At 41.7% G+C, this 19,986-nt stretch overlaps 1 protein-coding gene across 1 annotated transcript in view; it reads right to left on the reverse strand.

Annotated features, from left to right (window-relative positions):
* Positions 1-8,733: 8,733 nt before the first annotated feature.
* The window catches only part of LOC148526531 (protein kinase C delta type-like), a 39,498-nt gene continuing 28,245 nt past the window's right edge, over positions 8,734-19,986 (reverse strand). Inside the window, exons 5-9 of the mRNA XM_088470165.1 lie at positions 19,031-19,093; positions 16,397-16,535; positions 13,583-13,726; positions 10,590-10,718; positions 8,734-8,895 (exon numbers count right to left, since the gene is read on the reverse strand). Of these exons, the coding sequence (XP_088326291.1) occupies positions 8,734-8,895; positions 10,590-10,718; positions 13,583-13,726; positions 16,397-16,535; positions 19,031-19,093 (637 nt within the window). The remainder of the gene's footprint in view (positions 8,896-10,589; positions 10,719-13,582; positions 13,727-16,396; positions 16,536-19,030; positions 19,094-19,986) is intronic.

The following is a 19,986-nucleotide window of genomic DNA, read 5'->3' on the forward strand; positions in this document are numbered from 1 at the left end:
CTTGGTGACCCACCCACAGGAAGTCTCTAGAAAATATTTAAAGTGATTATAAATTCTTCATAATTTATTTTAGTGTCCATTCAATATTATCTATCCAGCCTCCGCCACCCCTACTAGCCGTCCAATCACACACCTTTCTATTGTGTTATTACTGCCTTCTGAAAATGAAAGTATACTAACATACTAAATATTAAAATGTAAATGTAGAAGAAGTAAAAAACATAAATAGCATTATAGCTATCCGGCCTCCAACCTCCCCTTCTAGCCGGCCAATCACACACCTTTCTATTCTGTTGTTATTGTCTTATTAAAACTAAACTATTCTAACATACTAAGGGGCCTATTCATTAAACCTAAAAATTCTCTAGAGATAATTAGGTTTAGAACTCGCATGGAGTTCTACCTAATTATAGGTGGAATTCATCATTCCACCTCTCCATAAGTATCTATTCCGAAAAGCTGTCATTTTTGCGATGACAGCTTTTCGGGAAATAGATACTTTTCCCTGCCTACACTACCTTATCGCATCTGGAAACAGTGCTGCGCATGCGCTGTTCCATCTGTAAAACCAGCACATGCGCAGCACTGCCTACAGATGCGTTAAGTTTGTGTACCCCCCCGACCCCCCCCCCACCCTCCGCCCCCCTCCGCTCACTTCCCCAACTTACCTGTCCGCGCAGCAGCCTCCGGCTCCATCCTGCTGGTCTGTCATGTGGTTTCCCAGCAGACCACATGACAGATTAGAAAAAAAAACAACTTTTTTTTCTTCTTCAAAACTTTCTTGTGCTGTGCTGGGGAGCACACATGTCCGACCAGCCTCCGGAGCCTGAGGACGGAGCAGAGCGCCGGAGGGACTCATCGGGGGACCTGCACACGCGGATACAGGTAAGTCGATTCTGCTATTCGCCACCTCACAGTGGCGAATAGTAACTGCATCAAATTCCGAAAATTCATAATTTTCGGAATTTGATTAATACCACAATTTCCACATCCCCATACTAATGTATGGGGAGTGTGGAAATTAACGCAGGGGAACTTAGCAAGGAGATATCTGTGATATCTACTGTGCTAAGTCTGTTCATGAATACCAAAATAACGTTATTTAAGGAAAATGTCCTTAAAAACGTTATTTTAGTGTTGATGAATAGGCCCCTAAATATTAAAATGTAAATGTAGATATAGTAATAATATAAATAGCATTATAGCTATCCGGCCTCCAACCTCCCCTTCTAGCCGTCCAATCACACTCCTTTCTATTGTGTTGTTATTGTCTTATTAAAGCTAAACTATACTAACATACTAAATATTAAATTGTGAATGTAGAAAAATTTAAATATATAAATAACATTATAGCTGTCCGGCCTCCAACCTCCCCTTCTAGCCGGCCAATCACACACCTTTCTATTGTGTTGTTATTGTTTTATTAAAACTAAATTATTCTAAAATACTAAATATTAAAATATAAATGTCGAAAAATTTAAATATATAAATAGCATTATAGCTATCCGGCCTCCAACCTCCCCTTCTAGCCGGCCAATCACACACCTTTCTATTATGTTATTATTTCATTACCCCCCTTAAAGAGGGATCAAGGGACCCCAATAACAGGGTTTATCAGGAACCCTTCTATGAAAGCCTCTCATCAAAGCCTCAGCATGAAGATCTCTACCAGTCACCCGGGAACATTCCTGAGGTCCATACCCCTTCCAATGTACCAGGTAATACCAGGTAATATCTCCGCATAATCTTAGAATCAAGAACCCTTTTGACTACAACTTCCTGGTGACCATTCCCTAGCACCGGTTTTGTATTTTCTGGTAGGCCTAGGTGGAAATCTTCAAAGAGGGTGGTAACTTCACATGAAAATGTACAGCATTTTATTTTACTGCAAATTCTAAATTAAAAAAACCACCCCTTGGGTAATCGACTACCAGGAATAAGTTCAATACTGCAATCATAGGGCCAATGTGGGGGTAAAACCTTAGCAGCGTTTTTATTGAACATGTCCTCAAAATCATGATAAGTACTGGACAACTCAGCAAGGAGAAAACAACTCTAACCAGGAGAAAACAACTCTAACCAGGAGAGCAATACAGCACTTTCTGCATTTCTCACTCCAATGAGTAATCTTACCAATCTTCCAATCAATAACCAGATTATGCTGACGTAACCAGGGAAACCCCAAAACCACAAGAAATAAAGAAGACTCAATAATAAAAAAAACGAATGGATTCCCTATGTAAGCCCCCCAGAAACATTTCTACTAGGACGGTAACAAAAAAACTGTTTTACCAGACAAAAGTTGCCCATCTAATCCCATTACAGAAAGAGGATTTGAAGTCTCTCTACAGGAATTTTATGTTTTTAAACCTCTTGCTGATTAATAAAATTAGTTGCAGCCCCAGAGTCAATCAAAGCACTCAGAGCAACAGCCTCCTTGTCAGGGGACAGAAGTGTGATGGTAAAATTCAAGGAGCTAGTGGCTTGATTCTTCATGGTACCTAGGGGGCACTTCCCTTCACAACCTAGGCTCTGAAGTTTTCCACCTTTTGTGGACACTTCCTAACCCATTGAACTTTATTGCCACAATAAAAGAATAAGCCACCAACCTTCCTCCTATTTTTCTCTTTGACAGTTATATGGGTTACCTCCAGTTGCATAGGCTCATCTTGCTCAGTCTTTACATTGCCAGAATCACCTGATTCAAAACTTTTCTCTGATCTACATTCTCTGAAATGTCTATCAGTTTTAATAGTGAGTTTAAGAAGATAGTCTAAGGATGTCTCCTGTGGATATTGGAGAAGAGCATCCTTGATAGTCTCAGTTAAATCCCAACAAAATTGACTCTGTAAAGCGGCATTTTTCCAAGTGGAATCAATGGCCTACCTACAAAATTTAGTAGCGTAATTCTCAACTGACCCAGAGCCCTGCCTCAATGACTGCAGCTGCCATTCCGCTGAAGCGACCCTATCAGGGTCATCATATAAAATGCCTAAAGCACTAAAAAACTTCTCTACAGAGGATAATTCCTCACAACCCGATTTAAGCCCAAAGGCCCAGATTTGAGGATCCACCTGCATTAGTGAAATAATTATACCAACTTTCTAAGTTTTAGAAGCTGAAGAAACAGGTCTTAATTGAAAGTATAAATTGCAACTATCCTTAAAGTTAAATAAACTGCAATTCCCAGAAAACCGATCTGGCAACTTAATTTTTGGCTCAGGGGATAAAGTCTCAGTTAATCTAGAAACAACTTGTTCATGAACTGCACCCTTCTTAGACAATTCCTGAACATAATGAGTCATTGACTGCACCTGACTCTTGTGCTACATTCATCTGCTGGGGTTCCATAATGTCAGTTCCTGATAATATCAGTTCCTATAATAGTGGTGGGTTGTAATGTTATGACACCTGATGAACTCCTGCACTGTCAAAACCTAAACAAAGTGCCCTTCACCAATAACAACCCCCTTTCCCGGAACACACACTTGTTCGTAGGTACTCGGCTGCCGCCTGGACTTCGCACTTAAAGTAATAACAGTGCAGGAAGCACAGGTATCAAAATATAGACATGGGAATGTGACACTCTAAGAACTCATATAGGGAGCTACACCTAGATTCTAAGGATGTCTCCTATCCAGGAAAAAACCCAAACCCTTACTGCTTAGCTTCCCACACTAGACAGAAGAAGTCTTTCTAAAACTAATTGATGAAGTAATACAAATAGCACTCCTAAAGAGTGATTACCAGAATACTCTCCTGCAATTAACATCAAGCTAGTAACAAACAAGGATTCAATTTAGCTATTGAAGCAGCAACAAAAGGGTATGCAGTTATACTTTCACTACATTAGTAATATGTACATACAATAGTACTAATTCCAGAATGATCATTTAAGAAACATGAGAGTAATTGCAAAACTCAGTAATTTCTTTAGATATACTACAAACTGCAGTATAAGACATTTCAAAACACACTGACTATCCAGAGTAGTATATTAGCCAGGTGTACATTGCCTAGCAATAATATGTAATAGAATATTTGCAGAATACTTAGCAGATGAAGAAATCAGTAATCCTTCTTAGGCAGCTTGCAAACAGCTAGAATCAGGGACCAGGCAAGAAATGTAATCCTGTGGGAGCCACAGCCAGAACAGGACAACCCACAAAGGCCCAAGAGCCAGCACCTGATTAAAACTGCTGGCAAACCATTCATAGTTGACAAGGCCAACATGCAGGCTGACATCATCATAACAGGTAAACAAGTCAGCAACCATTCCAATGATTCAGTCTAGACTCGACCAGCCGAGTACAGATACCTCCCCTTCTAGTCGGCCAATCACACACCTTTCTATTGTGTTATTACTGTCTTCGGAAAATGAAACTATACTAACATACTAAATATTAAAATGTAAATGTAGAAAAAGTAAAAAATATAAATAGTATTATAGCTATCCAGCCTCCATCTGTTATGATACCTGATGAACTCCTGCACTGACAAAACCTAAACAAAGTGCCTTTCACCAATAACAACCCCCTTTCCCGGAACACACACTTCTTCGTAGGTACTCGGCTGCCGCCTGGAGTTCACACTTAGCAAGTAATAACAGTGCAGGAAGCACAGGTATCAAAATATAGACATAGGAATGTGACATTCATATAGAGTACTACACTGAGATTCTCGGGAGGTCTCCCATCCAGGAAAAAACCCAAGCCCTTACTGCTTAGCTTCTGACACTAGACAGAAGAAATCTGTCTAAAATGAATTGATGTAGTAATACAAAAAGCACTCCTAAAGAGTGCTGCAGTTAACATCACTGTGAGCTAGTAACAAACAAGGATTCAATTTAGCTATTAAAACAGCAAACAAAAGGGTATGTAGTTATATCTTGACTACATTAGTAATATATACATTCTTAAGCAATAGTAATAATTTCAGAATGATAATTTAAGAAACATGAGAGTAGTTGCAAAACTCAGTCATTTCTTTAGACATACAGCAAACTGCACGATAATACATTTCAAAACACATGGACTATCCAGAGTAGTATATTAAAATGTAAATGTAGAAAAATTAAAACATATAAATAGCATTAATGCTATCCGACCTCCAACCTCCCCTTCTAGCTGGCCAATCACAAAACTTTTCTATTGTGATGTTACAGTCTTATTAAAACTGTACTATACTAACATACTAAATATTAAAATGTATATTTAGAAAAATAAAATGTATAAATAGCATTATTGCTATCCGGCCTCCAACCTCCCCTTCTAGCCGGCCAATCACACACCTTTCTATTGTGATATAATTGTCTTATTAAAACTAAACTATACTAAAATACTAAATATTAAAGTGTAAATTTAGAAAATATTTAAAATATAAATAGCATTATAGCTATCTATCCGGCCTCCAACCTCCCCTTCTAGCCGGCCAATCACACACCTTTCTATTTTGATGTTATTATCTTATTAAAAGTAAACTATACTAACATACTAAATATTAAAATGTAAATTTAAAATTTTTTAAAAATATAGATAGCATTATAGCTATCTATCCGGCCTCCAACCTCCCCTTCTAGCCGGCCAATCACACACCTTTCTATTTAGATGTTATTATCTTATTAAAAGTAAACTATTCTAACATATTAAATTTTAAAATGTAAATTTTGAAAAAAGTAACACTTAAAATATATAAAGTTTTCATTAATTATAAAAGTACTTCAACAGTCTATGGAGATCTTATGTCCTCTTATGCTTATCTTGTAAGTTTCTTCCATGCGCTGTATAATTAGAAAATAATATTAGTACAATGTATCGATTATACCATGTGCACTCAGTAATATTTATAACAAGATATTATATAACATACTATAAATTTTTGTTTCTATGTAGAAAAAAATATAGACCTTAAAACCTTATGATTATTTAGTAGAGTGTAACATCAGGCGTGCACGCAGGGGGGGGTTTCCGAGTACCTAGAAATCGGTGGCCAGGGCTGTTTCCAGAGGCGGGCTGCCCATGCAATCGCACGGGTGCTCCGCCCTGCCCCTAGCTGTCAACCTGTCACAGCAGGCATTCTGGTGCAGCAGCTGCAGCGCTGCGTGGCTTGCCTCTCCAACCACTGACTGTCTCGGCACCTGCAGAGCCTGGGCACTGCAGGTGCCATTTCTGAGAAGGACAGGAAAGGAGAGACACCACGCCACCACTGGCCAGGCACACGGGCATCCAGGCAGGCGGCAGCAACAGCACTCAGCAGGCAGCCAGTCTCTCTTATAGTGAGGGTGAGAGAGAAAGTAGAGGGGGCTGACACTCTGCAGTAACATAAACATCCCATCTGAAAAAAGTATGTGGTGTGTTCTGTGGGGAGCAATGTGATAAGTTCTGTGGGTAGCAATGTGGTATGTTCTGTGGGAGAGCAATGCGGTATGTTCTGTGGGAGAGCAATGTGGTATGTTCTGTGGGAGAGCAATGTGATATGTTCTGTGGGGGAGCAATGTGGTATGTTCTGTGGGGGAGCAATGTGATATGTTCTGTGGGAGACCAATGTGGTATGTTCTGTGGGAGAGCAATGTGGTATGTTCTGTGGGAGAGCAATGTGGTATATTCTGTGGGGAGCAAAGTGGTATAGTCCATGTGGTATATTCTGTGGGGAGCAATGTGGCATGTTCTTTAGGGAGCAATGTGGTAAATTCTGTGGGTTCCGGACTATAGATAGATAGTAATAGATAGACAATGTCTCAATAGACACCAGGTGTTAGACAGTCATTAGTTAGAAAGGGACAAAAGGTCTCCAGGGACAAAAGTCAGACACACTAAAGGTAGACATGTAAAAAGATCGACAGGTACAAAAGGTCGACAGGGTCAAAAGTTTTACATGAAAATGGTCGACACAAAAATAGTTGACATTTTTATTTTAATTTTTTTTAGGGTTAGGGTTAGGCACTGACTGGAGAGTTAGGATTAGGCACCAGGAGGGAGAGTTAGGGTTAGGCTCCAAGGGGAGGGTAAGGGTTAAGGTAAAGACTAGAGCTAAAAAAAAAAAAAAAAAAATTGTTGACCATTTTTGTGGTGACCATTTTCATGTCGAACTTTTGACCTTGTCGACCTTTTTACATGTGTAACTTTAGTGTGTCTGACTTTTATCCCTGTCAACCTTTTGTCCCTGTCTAACTATTGACTGTCTAATATCTGGTGTCTATCTAGACATTGTCTATCTAATTACTGTTTATCTCTTATACCACACCCATATTCTGTGTGGTATTTTCTGTGGGGGAGCAATGTGGTTTTTTCCTCCTATGGGGGGAGGGACTGATGGTGTACCTTAGAACAGGAATCTGGAAAAAAGCAGTTGGTTCTGCTGCCCCTAATCCTATGGTTATGTTGATGTCATTTACTCATAATGTAGTCTTTTCGTTTGAGGCGTGCACCTTATTGCAAGGCCACACCCCTTATTGTGAGGCCACGCCCTCTTTCCGACAGCACCTGATTATTTGGCACCTGATCATTAATGATGGCAACAACAGCAGCACTGATCAGTGGCTCAGGAGCAGTGATGTCGGCATCAGCAGCAGTGGTGGCCTTTTCTCCCCCACGGTGGCCTGTCAAATGTAAGGAAGTGAACTGCATCCAGGGGCGCCAAGAGAGGGGGGAGCGGGTACAGATTACACGGGCCCGGGCTTCTTGAGGGGCCCGGCGGGGCCCCGGCGGGGGCCCAGGTCCGACGTCGCCCCCCCTCCCTCACAGCAGCCCAGCACACAGCGTGTGCTGAGCTGCAGTTGGAGACTGCTCGTGTCTCCTATGCCTGTGCGGGGGAGCGATCGCACTGATCGCGCCCCCCCTGGCTTTGCGCTGGGCTGAGGGGGCTCAGAGCGCCCCCCTCCTCGGCGCGCAGCGCCGCTTAGCGGTGCTGCAAATCTTTTTTATTTATTTTTCGCCAAGGGGGCGTGGTAACGCCTCCCGAGATTAGGCCACGCCCCCTATTATCGGGGCCCGCCTTGGCTCTTGGCGGCCCTGACTGCATCATGTAGTCCATGGTGCCTAGTGCTGCTGGTGCTGAGTGTCACTCACCGGCATTAACTGCACTCTGAAAGGGCATTCACTGACAGCCATCCATTACATGAATGCCAGTGTGTGCCCTTTCAGAGTGCAGTAAATGCCTGTGATAGGATATATAAAAACAAGGGAGCTCTTAAAATACAGCTGCCTATTGAAAAATATATCAATAGAATTTAAATATATTGTTGAACTAATATTTAAAACACCATCTGGTCACATAAAGCCATTTGCTGTTATTTAATAATAAAAAATATATATAACCATAAAATATCCTCAGACAATAGTATCCAATGATTAGTGTTTGTAGAAAGGTGCTCAGCATTCCCACCCCTACATATATTCAGGCCCTGTAGTGATCACACACAATGTGTTTTCATCAACAAATAGATCTTACTAACTGCTTTGGGGATCATTTATATTTGGATGTAAATCAATTTTATGACACGCCTCTCAGATGTAGCAGCACACGTCCACTTTACCACCGCGCTCATAGGTGTTGCTTTCACTATCTCCCTGAAACTTTTTTCAAAAGTTGGCAAGCATGACTTGTACCACTATGTCATGCTTCAATAAAAGGATGTTTAAAATAACAATAATAATAAAAGAAATATATAATGTACATACATGCAGAGGATGCCATTCTTACACCCAGCAGTGCTGCAGCCTCAGCTCTACGTTCTTAAAGGCCAGGTGGCTTTGGCAGGGTTCTCCAGGTGGAGGTGACGAATGAGAACCCTACAAATCCTTCCTGCTCCTCGGCTGTTAGTGGTGGCTTACGGGCCTCTGCTGCCTCCATTCTTTCCAGATGTTTAGTTTTGGAGGCAGGCGGTGGAACGGTTGGCTACAGAAATAAGAAATAAAGTTTATACCAGTGACTATTGTATCTTTTATTTGACTTTGTAAGAGAGAAAAAGCGGAATTTACAAAACTTCCTTTTGTAGAGGTTTTGTACAATAGTTTAAAATAGTTTAAATATTAGATTCTTACAAGAAGGTACATTTACTACAGTGCAGGTTTTTAGAAGTGGAGTTGTTGCCAATAGCAACCAATCAGATTCTAGATATTATCTTCTAGAAGATGCTAGATAAATGATAAGTAGAATCTGATTGGTTGCTATGGTTAAAAACCCCACTTCTAAAAACCCTATATCAGTAAATATACCCACAGATGTCTATATAAAGCTAAAGTAAGTGGCATAAATGTTGCACAAAGAGCTGTCACTCAGACCATATATAACAGTATTGCAGTAGATGTTAGATTGCTCTGTTGCAACTAAAGTTGTTTGTCTACTCTATGCTCTCTGTAGAAGTCTATGGGCTCTATTTATTAACATTATTTTTACTAAAATAAAGTGAAAAAGGGTGTTTTCACACCCTTTTCACATTATTTTAGTTTCACCTGTATTTATTACAGGGCAATTGGAGTAGAATTAGTAAAATTCTACTCCAACCCCCAGTATCACTTATTTTTAGTAAAGCAGATCGCATTTCCCATAATTGTAATGGGAAATGTGATCTGTGTGCAAGTTACTAAAAATAAATTGTAAAAAAATACCGGGGGAAGCCCTGTGATAATAACGCCACCTGGAGGTGGCGTTATCCAGGGTCTCCCCCGGTTACCGGGCTCCCACTCTGCTCTAACGGGGAGAGCAGAGCCGGGAGCCGGTACCAGTAATCAGCTATGTGGTCTAAATAGACCGCAAGCTGATTGCTGTAAAAAAAAGAAAAAAAAAATTAAACATTTTTTTTTTTACTTACCTGAATCCAGGGACCGGTGATCGGGCCTCCGGTGATGGCTCCTCTCCGGTCAGCTGGTCTCCCACAGTGCACTGGGGCCCGGTCATCAGGTGATCGGGCCCCAGTGCAGTATGGGAGATCACCTGATCGGGAAGCCCGGAGAAGACCACCGGAGGCCAGGAGGATGCAGGTAAGTGTAATGAAGGGAGGGGGGGTTGCGGGGGTCCGCGATCGCGGGGGGCGGTGATTAGCGCCGGGGGGCGGGGCTTAGCGTCGGTGGGGGGGTAGTAGCGGTGGTCGGTCGGCGCATGCGCGGGCTCTTAGTCGCTGTATTTTTTCCGAAAATACCGCGACTAGAGTGCGGATGGGATCCGCAGGGACAGAGCTTTATCGCAAGCTCTGTCCCTGCAAGGGATTTATAGTAAATCCCTGTGATATTACCTGAATTCGCAATGCGAATTCACTCGGTAATATCACACTACAATCCGCATTCAATATGCGGATTGTAGTAAATAGAGCCCTATGTAAGCTAGAAGTGCACCTTGATGTTTATAGAGGATAATTCGTTTTTAGAGGATCACCATGGAAAAGAGTAACCTAAGCTTTAAAGCCCAACCTCCAACCACTTTATTTACACCTATTTATTAAATGTCACTAATAGGTTGAGTGACAGCTGGAACATACATGCACATGTGCACATCTCCTTAGATCCATGTGTCTGACACGTATGCATTATCTGCTGACCAGCATTTAGTTACAGGCTGTACAGTAGCTCATGGAACGTCTGTGCTATACTTACTGGTGCAGGTATGTATGGGGGTACGGTGCTAAGGGCTTCAATGGCGACCCAGTCAGTTGGCTGAAAAAAGGGATGGTGGCGGATGTTGCCATTAACTCCTAGTCGTCTGGATGAATCTTTATGGAGGAGCTGAAAAAATAATTAGCATTTAATTTAATGACTTATACAGCACAGTAGCTCAATATAATAGTTTGAGAAACATTTCTACTGCCTGACACAGAGGAATATAAAGTTGTTTGTCCATGGCCACAGCATGTTATACTGACATTCTATCTGTGGTTGTAGTATGTCTCCCATTATCATTGCCCATTCCAAGAACATCTACATACCAAGCCATTTCTTCTCATATTGGCCCTAATTATGATTTATCTGTGTAACAATGGGTGGTCAGTATGGGTGTTTCTATAATGGGTGCAGGGTGTACAGTGAAGACTGGCCCCTGGGTTCAGGGAGCCTCACACCGGATACTCTGCACCCATACATTATAATACTCTTTCTGGCATTGGCCTCACAGAAATCACTGGGATAAAGGTGCTTAAGTAAATTTTCCAGAAGATCTGCACATGTGCAGTAGAGAAGTCCCTGAGAACATGGCACCATCGCTGTGATCCCGGAGTCCTGCATACGCACAGCAGACACTGGCACAGTCCCAGAGACTACTCGGCAAATATGCTGGAGAGAGGGGGAAGAGCCATACGGAGTCAGCACATGGGCCCCCTCCTCACTTGCACCACACCTGGTGCTCAGGCTTTTTTTGGAAATGGGAATATTATTTTTACACTTATTAAACAAAGCATATGAATTATCAGCAGCATTATGGTGTACTAGGCCCAGTGGACACTGCCAGAGCTTTCCTATGACTTCACCTGTGATCACTAGAAATATATTTATTGGGCTTTGTAAGAAACATTCCTGCAATTATCTGTAATGTCTCCAATTTTTCTCACTATACAACAGTCTTCCATTACTTATGCCAATGGTTCCTGAACTTTTCTGAATCACGGAACCCTAGAGTATCAGCATTGTTTTCACAGCACCCCTAAGCCAAAAGTTTGTTATTGAGAAATTCAGAAAAAATTATAGTAAAGTAGTAAAGTGAAGTAATTGTACTTACCTGTCATCCTTAGGTTATGTTACGTGGTGGTGGACTGGTTTGCACTTCTGTTTGTCCACATGCTTACATTACATTGACCATAAATAATTTGATTTGGTCTGGACCACCAACCTGATGCACCCCTGCAAGGGTCCCGAAGCACCCCAGGGTGCCACGGCACGCAGTTTGGGAACCACTGACTTATGCAATAATTGTATTTCTGATTGCAGAGAAAACAGTTGGATGATACATGTAGCTGTGTAGGTTTTGCACTGAAATGTACTTTATATTTATTAAGTATATTTATTTAAATGAGAAAAGCCATATCTACCTATCTATCAATAGTGACAGCATTGTTAATTGCAGCGATAGCCCTCATCAGAGAAAAGATTAATTTATATTCCATAAAGGTACAGCCACGCTCTTTCTTCTGTCAAATAAAATAGCACTAAAACATAATATTTTTTTATATATTTTATTGCCATTTACTTTCTATATATTTTATCATCTATAAGTGGGCATAAAAACCCAAGGCTATCAGTACCATTGTGCATGTGTGAGCCAGCTAGAAGCTGAGTTTGGTCTGGAGAAGAAGTAAGTTAAGCCTTACAGCTTCTGTCCAGTATTTAGTAGCATCTGAGTATCACTAAGCTGACCAGGTGATATTGCATTAATAAATATATCACTCTGCATGCCTGAGATTTCGCAAACATTGCGAGATCTCATGCACAGACGGACTTCTACAGAATCCATAGACTGGAGTCCTGTTCCTGGACAGAAGGGGGCCAGCCCGCAGTGTCACTGTGTGGCTGAGATCAATCACCCCTGCTTTTTGTATTCTCCGTATGCTAAGCTTTGCCAGGATCAAAGATTGTGGATTGATTATGCTGTCTGCCAAAGTCTGCATGTTTTGAGTGCTGAGCTGCTCATGACCCAGGCACTGTTACAGTGTGTGTATGAAGCCAGCCCCTCAGCCACAGAACTTGTGTGATTTAAGAGTGTCTCAGTTTTATTGGATTATGTGAGAGTGTGTGGCTCCGAAGAAGTTCAAACCTAGGAAAAATCCTAATCCTGGTCAAACTACATCACCATGCCAAATTTGGTGGAGCTAGGTACAAAACCCTGGCTGTGCATAAAGGAAAAACAGACACACACACTTTCTTGCTTAGATTCAATTAGGTCGGCGATAAAATTGTCTGATTTTACAGCAAATTGTCGCATTCAAAGTCCCTATTTTTGCCTGAAAATGTGGGGATTTCTGTCAGAACCCTTTGTGCACCCCCCCAATGATAAATGACACCAAACGTTTTTTGGGTGAAAAATAAATGGGTTTAATGTACTGGATCTGGTATTTCGAGGGGCTGTATGAATGCGTCAAGTATTTTAAACCTTGCATGTGGTTACAGCAGGCGCTTTTTTAATAGTTTTTAAAAGTGCGCTTTTACGACACAAAAATATACTTGCACCCATTTTGACATACCCCCAATTTACATGGAACGGTCATTTCCTGGAAAAAAATAGCTTTCTTTAATTTTTTAACACTTTTTCATATTTGCAAATTACTGCCAACCGATGCAATTTAAGTCCCCAAAATACTTTTATTACGGCCAATCATACACCTAAAATAATTTTCAATGTATGTCAGCCATTTTTGGGGGTACAGACACAATTTCCTGCATGGCCCTGACTTTTATGCCTTTTTTCGCCTGTTTTTTTTCACATCTACCCATTTTCGCCTGGTTTTTGGCTAAAATCGACCAATTCCACACCTAATTGAATCCGGCCCATAGATGTGTATCTATCACTTCCCTCTTGCTGTGTACAATGTCATATAAAGTTATCTATAGCCATTAAAATCACATAAGTTACAGTAGTAATGTATAAATGTAATCTTAGTTACCTCTTCAATGATGTCTTTGACTGCAGTGCCTGATGCAGGAAGTCTTTTAGGATTGTATGTCAGACTTCCGGTAATCATTTGAGTTAAAATAACTCCAAACGAAAACCAGTCTGCAGCGGCATTATACTCCTCACCAGAACGCACCTACCAGAAGAGAGATATTCATTATCAGGCTTTTAGCAATCAGTTTTACATTACAACTTTTTTTAATTGACCAAGTCCATCATTCTGTATAATATGTGTTTATGTGGAGACAGAACACACAAAAGTAGAATCATAATACAATGTAATGTGCCAACTGAAGACACTGATGTGTGGCTTTGTGCAGTCTTGTAATCGTATTAGCATGTGCTATGTTTCCTGCGGAAGAGTGCATGTATATTAACCTAGCATTATATTTGTGTGTCGACCTAATGACCCTGTCGACCTTCTTACTAGTCGACCTTTAGTGTGTTGACCTTCAGACCCTGTTGACCTATTGTCTGTCTAACGTCCATTGTCTACCCAAACATTGTCTACCTTTTTACTGTAGACCTAATGACCAGATACCATCTCCCCCTCGCTGCCCTGACCTCCTAGCGCCCAGATCACCTCCGCATGTCTCCCCTTCACTTCCCTGACTGCGTCCTCCAGTGTCTGATATCTCACTGTGATATCTCCTGCATTACAAGAATAATGAATGGGGTTGATACTTGAATTATACAAAATGAGGTTCAAATTAAATTTTTCACCTGCTTTTGTATAAATTAAGGGTTTATATTTACTATTGTTTGATTTTGATTTTAGTGTGATTTCACATTCGATTTTCTTTTGAATTTGCATTTGGAGATTTACTAAAGGCAAAATCGAATGTCAAATTGAACATAAAACCTCACTCAAAATTGAACATCGGAAAAACATTGGTACTTTTACATAGACCAACACACAATTTCCTTATTTACTATTATTCAATATGAAAATGAACTTCAAATCGAACTTCAAACCCCCAAATGAATAGACCTGCTTTATGCTTTCGATTTTAGCATAAGCAGGTCGGATTGACAGAGATACATGCATACATCTGTGAGATGCATGAATGTCTCAGTGTAAAATGCTAAGTGTTAGTTTTTTTAAAATAAAATTAACAAGCATTTTACAGTAAGATACATGCATGCATCTCACTAATGTATGCTTGTATCTGTGTGAAATCGAACTGTTCATGCTGAAACTGAAAGCATTAAGCTGTTCTATTCATTTGGGGCTTTGAAGTTCATTTTGAAGTGGGATTTGCTGTTGGATTTGTACATGAACATGCAAAATCGAACATCAAATCACTGTTCAAAATCGAACCAAATCGAATTTTAGTAAATGTGAGATTTGATGAGGGATTTCTACATTCGACAAAGATTTGATTTGAGGTGAGCTAAATCGAACATCAAAATAAAAGTAAAATCAAACTTTGATAAATATACCCCTCAAAGTCTTACAGATCTCTATGTTCTGTTACATTAAAATTGTGATGTGTATGAATTTACCAGCTGATTAAATCAATCTTATTGTAATGTGTGTGCTAAAAGTATATATTTCCTAAATGCATTTTGATATCTATATATGTACTTAGCGTTGTGTATTTCAGTTAGTAGATGACACAAAGAAAGCGTACACTCATCCCCAGACTATTTAAGCCTGGGTGGTAAAAGCAGCTGAATGATGGCTATATTCCTAATGCAGATATCTTGCTAACGCAAAGCTAATGCAACTTTATGTGCGTCTTCGTGCTAATGCATCTCGCCGCCACACTGTTTCCTGTCTGCTAGCGTAGCTGTCATCATCAGTATTGCCTCTTACACCTACTGTACCCTATGCCTGGAGGAACAGATCAGTGTAAAATAGGTGTCCCTCAGGCATATGCATGACTATTCCATGACACTGACATAAGTCGGTCCTCTTCTGTGCTTCCGCCCAGTTATCACCCAGAAACACCCATTCTTGTATGGAGAGAAATAGCCGACATCCATAAGACTCAGAATCGCCCAGAAATACGCAAATATGCATTTATGTACTACAGTGCATGCCTAGTTTGCTAAGTTTGGCTGGATGTGGCTGCATACGTGGGTTAAAAGCAACTTATGCTGGGTACATCAGAGGGGCAGATTGGTAACCTATACAAACTCGCAAATTGGCCGCTCAACATATCTGGGCAGCCATCACAATTAGCGGGTATTTAAATTTGCCCACCCAGTTGAGATGTCAGTGTTATTGGTCCTTGCAGCAAGTGAATGGTCAGCTGCTGGGCCAACCTGATATGTCTGTGAATTACATCGTCCACAGACATATTAGGTGTACACACCTGCTGATGCACTCGCAATATATCGTTCACCGATCGAACACCAGGACCGGTGCAAGGTTTCCGGGCGCCCTAGGCAACATTTCACCAACCACCCCTGCTCCCTCCAATTAATAATATGCCATGTATTAGTCTCCCCAGTTAAATAATATACCACACATCATTGTTCTAAATTCATGATATACTGTATAGAATATTGCACACAGCAGAGCAGCAGAATCATAATGTACCTCATAACATTGCTGCAAATTCATAATATGCCACACAGCTGTGCCATAAATTCATTATATAACACTCAACCATGAATTATGCCATTCATTTTTTTTTCGTGTGACTCAGCTGCGCCCTCCAGTGGCTGGTGCCCCTAGGTGGCCGCCTAATGGTAGCACCGGCCCTGTTGGACACAATTATATATTGAAAAGTGTGTGCCCAGCATTAGAATCAGGCCCAATGTGTGTAGTTACATGAGAAACCCATGTGCACCTCACCTCAGGAGCAATGTAGCCACGTGTCCCAACACAGCCAGTGGCTCTCCGGTCTCCATGCATGTTCTCAATTGCGAGACCGAAGTCGGCGATCTTGATATTGCCCGTTTCAGCCACAAGGATGTTCTCTGGCTTCAGGTCGCTGTGAAGAAAGTAAAATATTTGTATGCATTATGCTTCCATACAAACATGATTTATTTTGATACATAGAATTATATTACACTTTATATGTGTATTTCAATGCTAATATGTATGGGTACTGCATGAATGATTATTGATATTGACATTTTAAGCCCAAAAAGTGCAAAACTAGGCTCAGCAGTGATGGGGTTTAAAGAACCTTTTGTGCTCTGCACAGGATTCCATTTACTGCTGCCAGTAAAGGTGACAAAAGCTGTTTTTGTCACTCTAAGAAAATGTAGTAGAATGCCTCTGCCAGGCCGTCAGTAGCCCAATTTACTATTCCCATCATTATTGTTCCCAGTCCTATACAATAATCTCAGTAGTGTCCCCACACATTATACCAGAAGTGATCCCAGCACATTATCCCTAAACAGTGACCCCACATAATATACCAGCACTGGGCCCCTGTGCAGGGCCTGTCCTGTTACTAGTGTACAGCATGTATTCCCCATCCTCTTAGCCACATATTCTCATTAACTTATTTATTTGCTGAAAGTCCATCAGTATAACACATACATGTTTTATAACATTAATTAAAATGCTCATGTACGCATGTTACTGGTGTTGGTGTGTGTGCCTTAGTACTTATGTGAAAAAAGTTTAAACAATGTGCTGTGATGATAACACAGTGGCCAGCCTGTATTGGACGGCCCAAGTCTTGTGGCATAGAGAAAGCACGATCAGTCAGTAATCACAGAAGCTGGTAACTGCTCCAAGACCAAGTTTCTTAGCCCAGTTTTCCTGCAGTTGTTGGCAGAGAACTAATCTGCTAGTACAGTGATTCCCAACCTCGGTCCTCAAGGCATACTATCAGTCCTGGTTTTGGTGATATCCATGTTTCAGCACAGGTGGTTAAATCAAAATAACTGAGGTACTAATTGAGTCACCTGTGCTCAAGTATGGCTGTCCTTAAAACATGGACTGTTAGTGTGTCTTGAGGAGCGTGGTTGGAAAAACCGCTGCTGTAGATCTTCAATCCCTGTTTCACATAGCTCTTATACCACCTAGGGGTCTTTTACAAAAAAGCGATAAGAATTATATATATTTTTTTAAATTGCAGTTTATAAAAAAAAATAGCTGAGTAATACTGGGTCGGGACAGTGGGGGTCATTCAGAGTCGGTCGCAAGCGCTGAGAGCTCGCAACCGACTCGATGTTGCCCCACTGGGCATGCGCACAGCGGAGCCGGTACCGGCGTGCGCATGCGTGAGACCCGGCTAGCGACGGGTGCTCCGTCTCTAGGGGTCTCGCTGCAAACGGGGCGAGCTGTCGATGGTGAGTGACAGCTCGCCCCGTTTGGTGGGCAGGCAGGGGGCGTGCCCGGCCAAACGGAGGCATTCCAGTCGGAACGCTTGCCCTTTGGGGGCGGCCCCACTGACATCATTGCTGATGTCAGTGGGGAGCTTCCTGCTCTGATCGAGTGCCCACATCCAACCTTAGGGTCTGTTCGTAAGCCCCGATGGTCACGATGGTCTTGACCATTGCGACCATCACCAGTGTCAGTCGCTAGAGCTGTGGGTGTTAACCCACAGCTTAGTGATCGACAAGGAGGCGGTCGTTCAGGATGCAAGCGGCCGCCCTGATTCAGTGCGACCACTTGCAACTAACGGCCGCCTCTGAATGAGGTCCAGTATGTGTTACTTACCCCTTTGCCGACCCAAAAACTGCCAGTATGCTCATGCACTGTGGAACTGAAAGCCTAGACCAGTGATTCCCAACCTCGGTCCTCAAGGCACACTAACAGTCCTGGTTTTAGTGATATCCATGATTGTGCACAGATGGTTAAATCAATATAACTGAGGTACTAATTAAGTCACTTATGCTCAAGCATGGCTATCCCTAAAACCTGGACTGTTAGTGTGCCTTGAGGACCGTGGTTGGGAACCCCGTGCTAGTAGCACAGAAAAATGTGAGTACAAATTTTCAAAACTCTCCTCACCCGAAAATTACATTAAATTAATAAAACACTTGTGCAGAAGGGAGGGAGTGTGTAAGATATAATATGTGCCAGTGATAAAAAGTATAACACCTAGACAGGCAGTGTGCCCCTCAGCCAGGGGCAGATCAAGGGGAGGGGCACAGTCAGTTTGATCGCTCCTCCCCTACCTCCACACAAGAGGTGCAGGCAGAGGAGATTACTGCCCAGCTCAGCGGCAGCAGCTTCCCAGGTCCCACCGCAGCCCAGCACACAGCAGCATGTGCTGGGCTGGGGAGAGAGGATGCTGGTGCTGACATGTAAGAGGGGGCAGGGAGGGTGGTAGACCTGGATCCCTGCTGGGCCCCTCCAACATCCTGGGCCTTAGCAATTAGTACCCACTGTCCCCTTCCCTCTGAGCAGCCCTGCACATAGAAAGTAGGGAACAGACATGATAATAAGTATATTACATTCTGTATATTAGAATCTATAGTAATATAACTTCATTATACTATTGCTAAATTGTAACTATATAATTACCGATGGACTATGCCCTTAGCATGGAGATACTGTATCCCGCATACAATTTCTGCACTGTAGAACCTGGTGGATAGAAAATAACATAATGTTACATTGTTGGGACATTTAAATAATGGATGAATGATTTCCAGCCAACACTCCCCACATTTTCTGCCAATGTCCCCATTCTTTTGTTTCATATTTACCAACCGCCTAATATGATGTTTCTGTTCTGTGCGTTGGTGCAATTCACTATATATTGATACAGCTTATAAGGCCGGGTACACACTGGAACGATGTCGGCACGATATGTCATTTTCAGCCGAATCGGAACGACATATTGGCCGCATCGCTCAGTATGTACAGCCAATATGCGCGCTCCTTCGGCCACTTGCGTCACCATTCGGACAATATTGCTAGTGGTCCCATTGCAGGTAATGAGGTACCTTTCTGTCCTTTAGTACCTTGTTCTGATGTGTACCCATAATCCGACACATCGCCCCGTGGGTGGGTACATATCGCTCAGTGTGTACGCAGCTTAAGAGTTTATGTAAAAGGAGTATTATGATACTGATGCCTACAAGATGATACTCTCAAAGTCATTTTCTTATAACAGTCTCCTTTATTTATCAGGATGGAAGGGAACGTATGGAAACAATTTCTTTTCACAATCTCTATCACTAATCTAATGACGTTCATCTCTCGATTAGATAGGTCAGTGCACATGAAAACAGCACCTTTATAGAACGTCAGCTCCACCCCAGCTCTATCCTAATTTGCTGGTGTTAAACCCAAGATTTCTTCTCCTTAATTCAAAACCAGACATCAAACTGCCCAATCTGTACCTATAATCCCAATAATTAGGAGCCATACAGATTAGGCTTGTCTTAAACAGCTCAAACCACATAGCCAATCACCACTAGTCATAAAAAAGAAAGGTGTCTCTGACAGATGCTAGACCACATGCCATTTGTGCC

This window comes from Taudactylus pleione, unplaced genomic scaffold, assembly GCF_031769625.1.
Source record: "Taudactylus pleione unplaced genomic scaffold, aTauple2 ptg000095l, whole genome shotgun sequence".
NCBI lineage: Eukaryota > Metazoa > Chordata > Amphibia > Anura > Myobatrachidae > Taudactylus > Taudactylus pleione.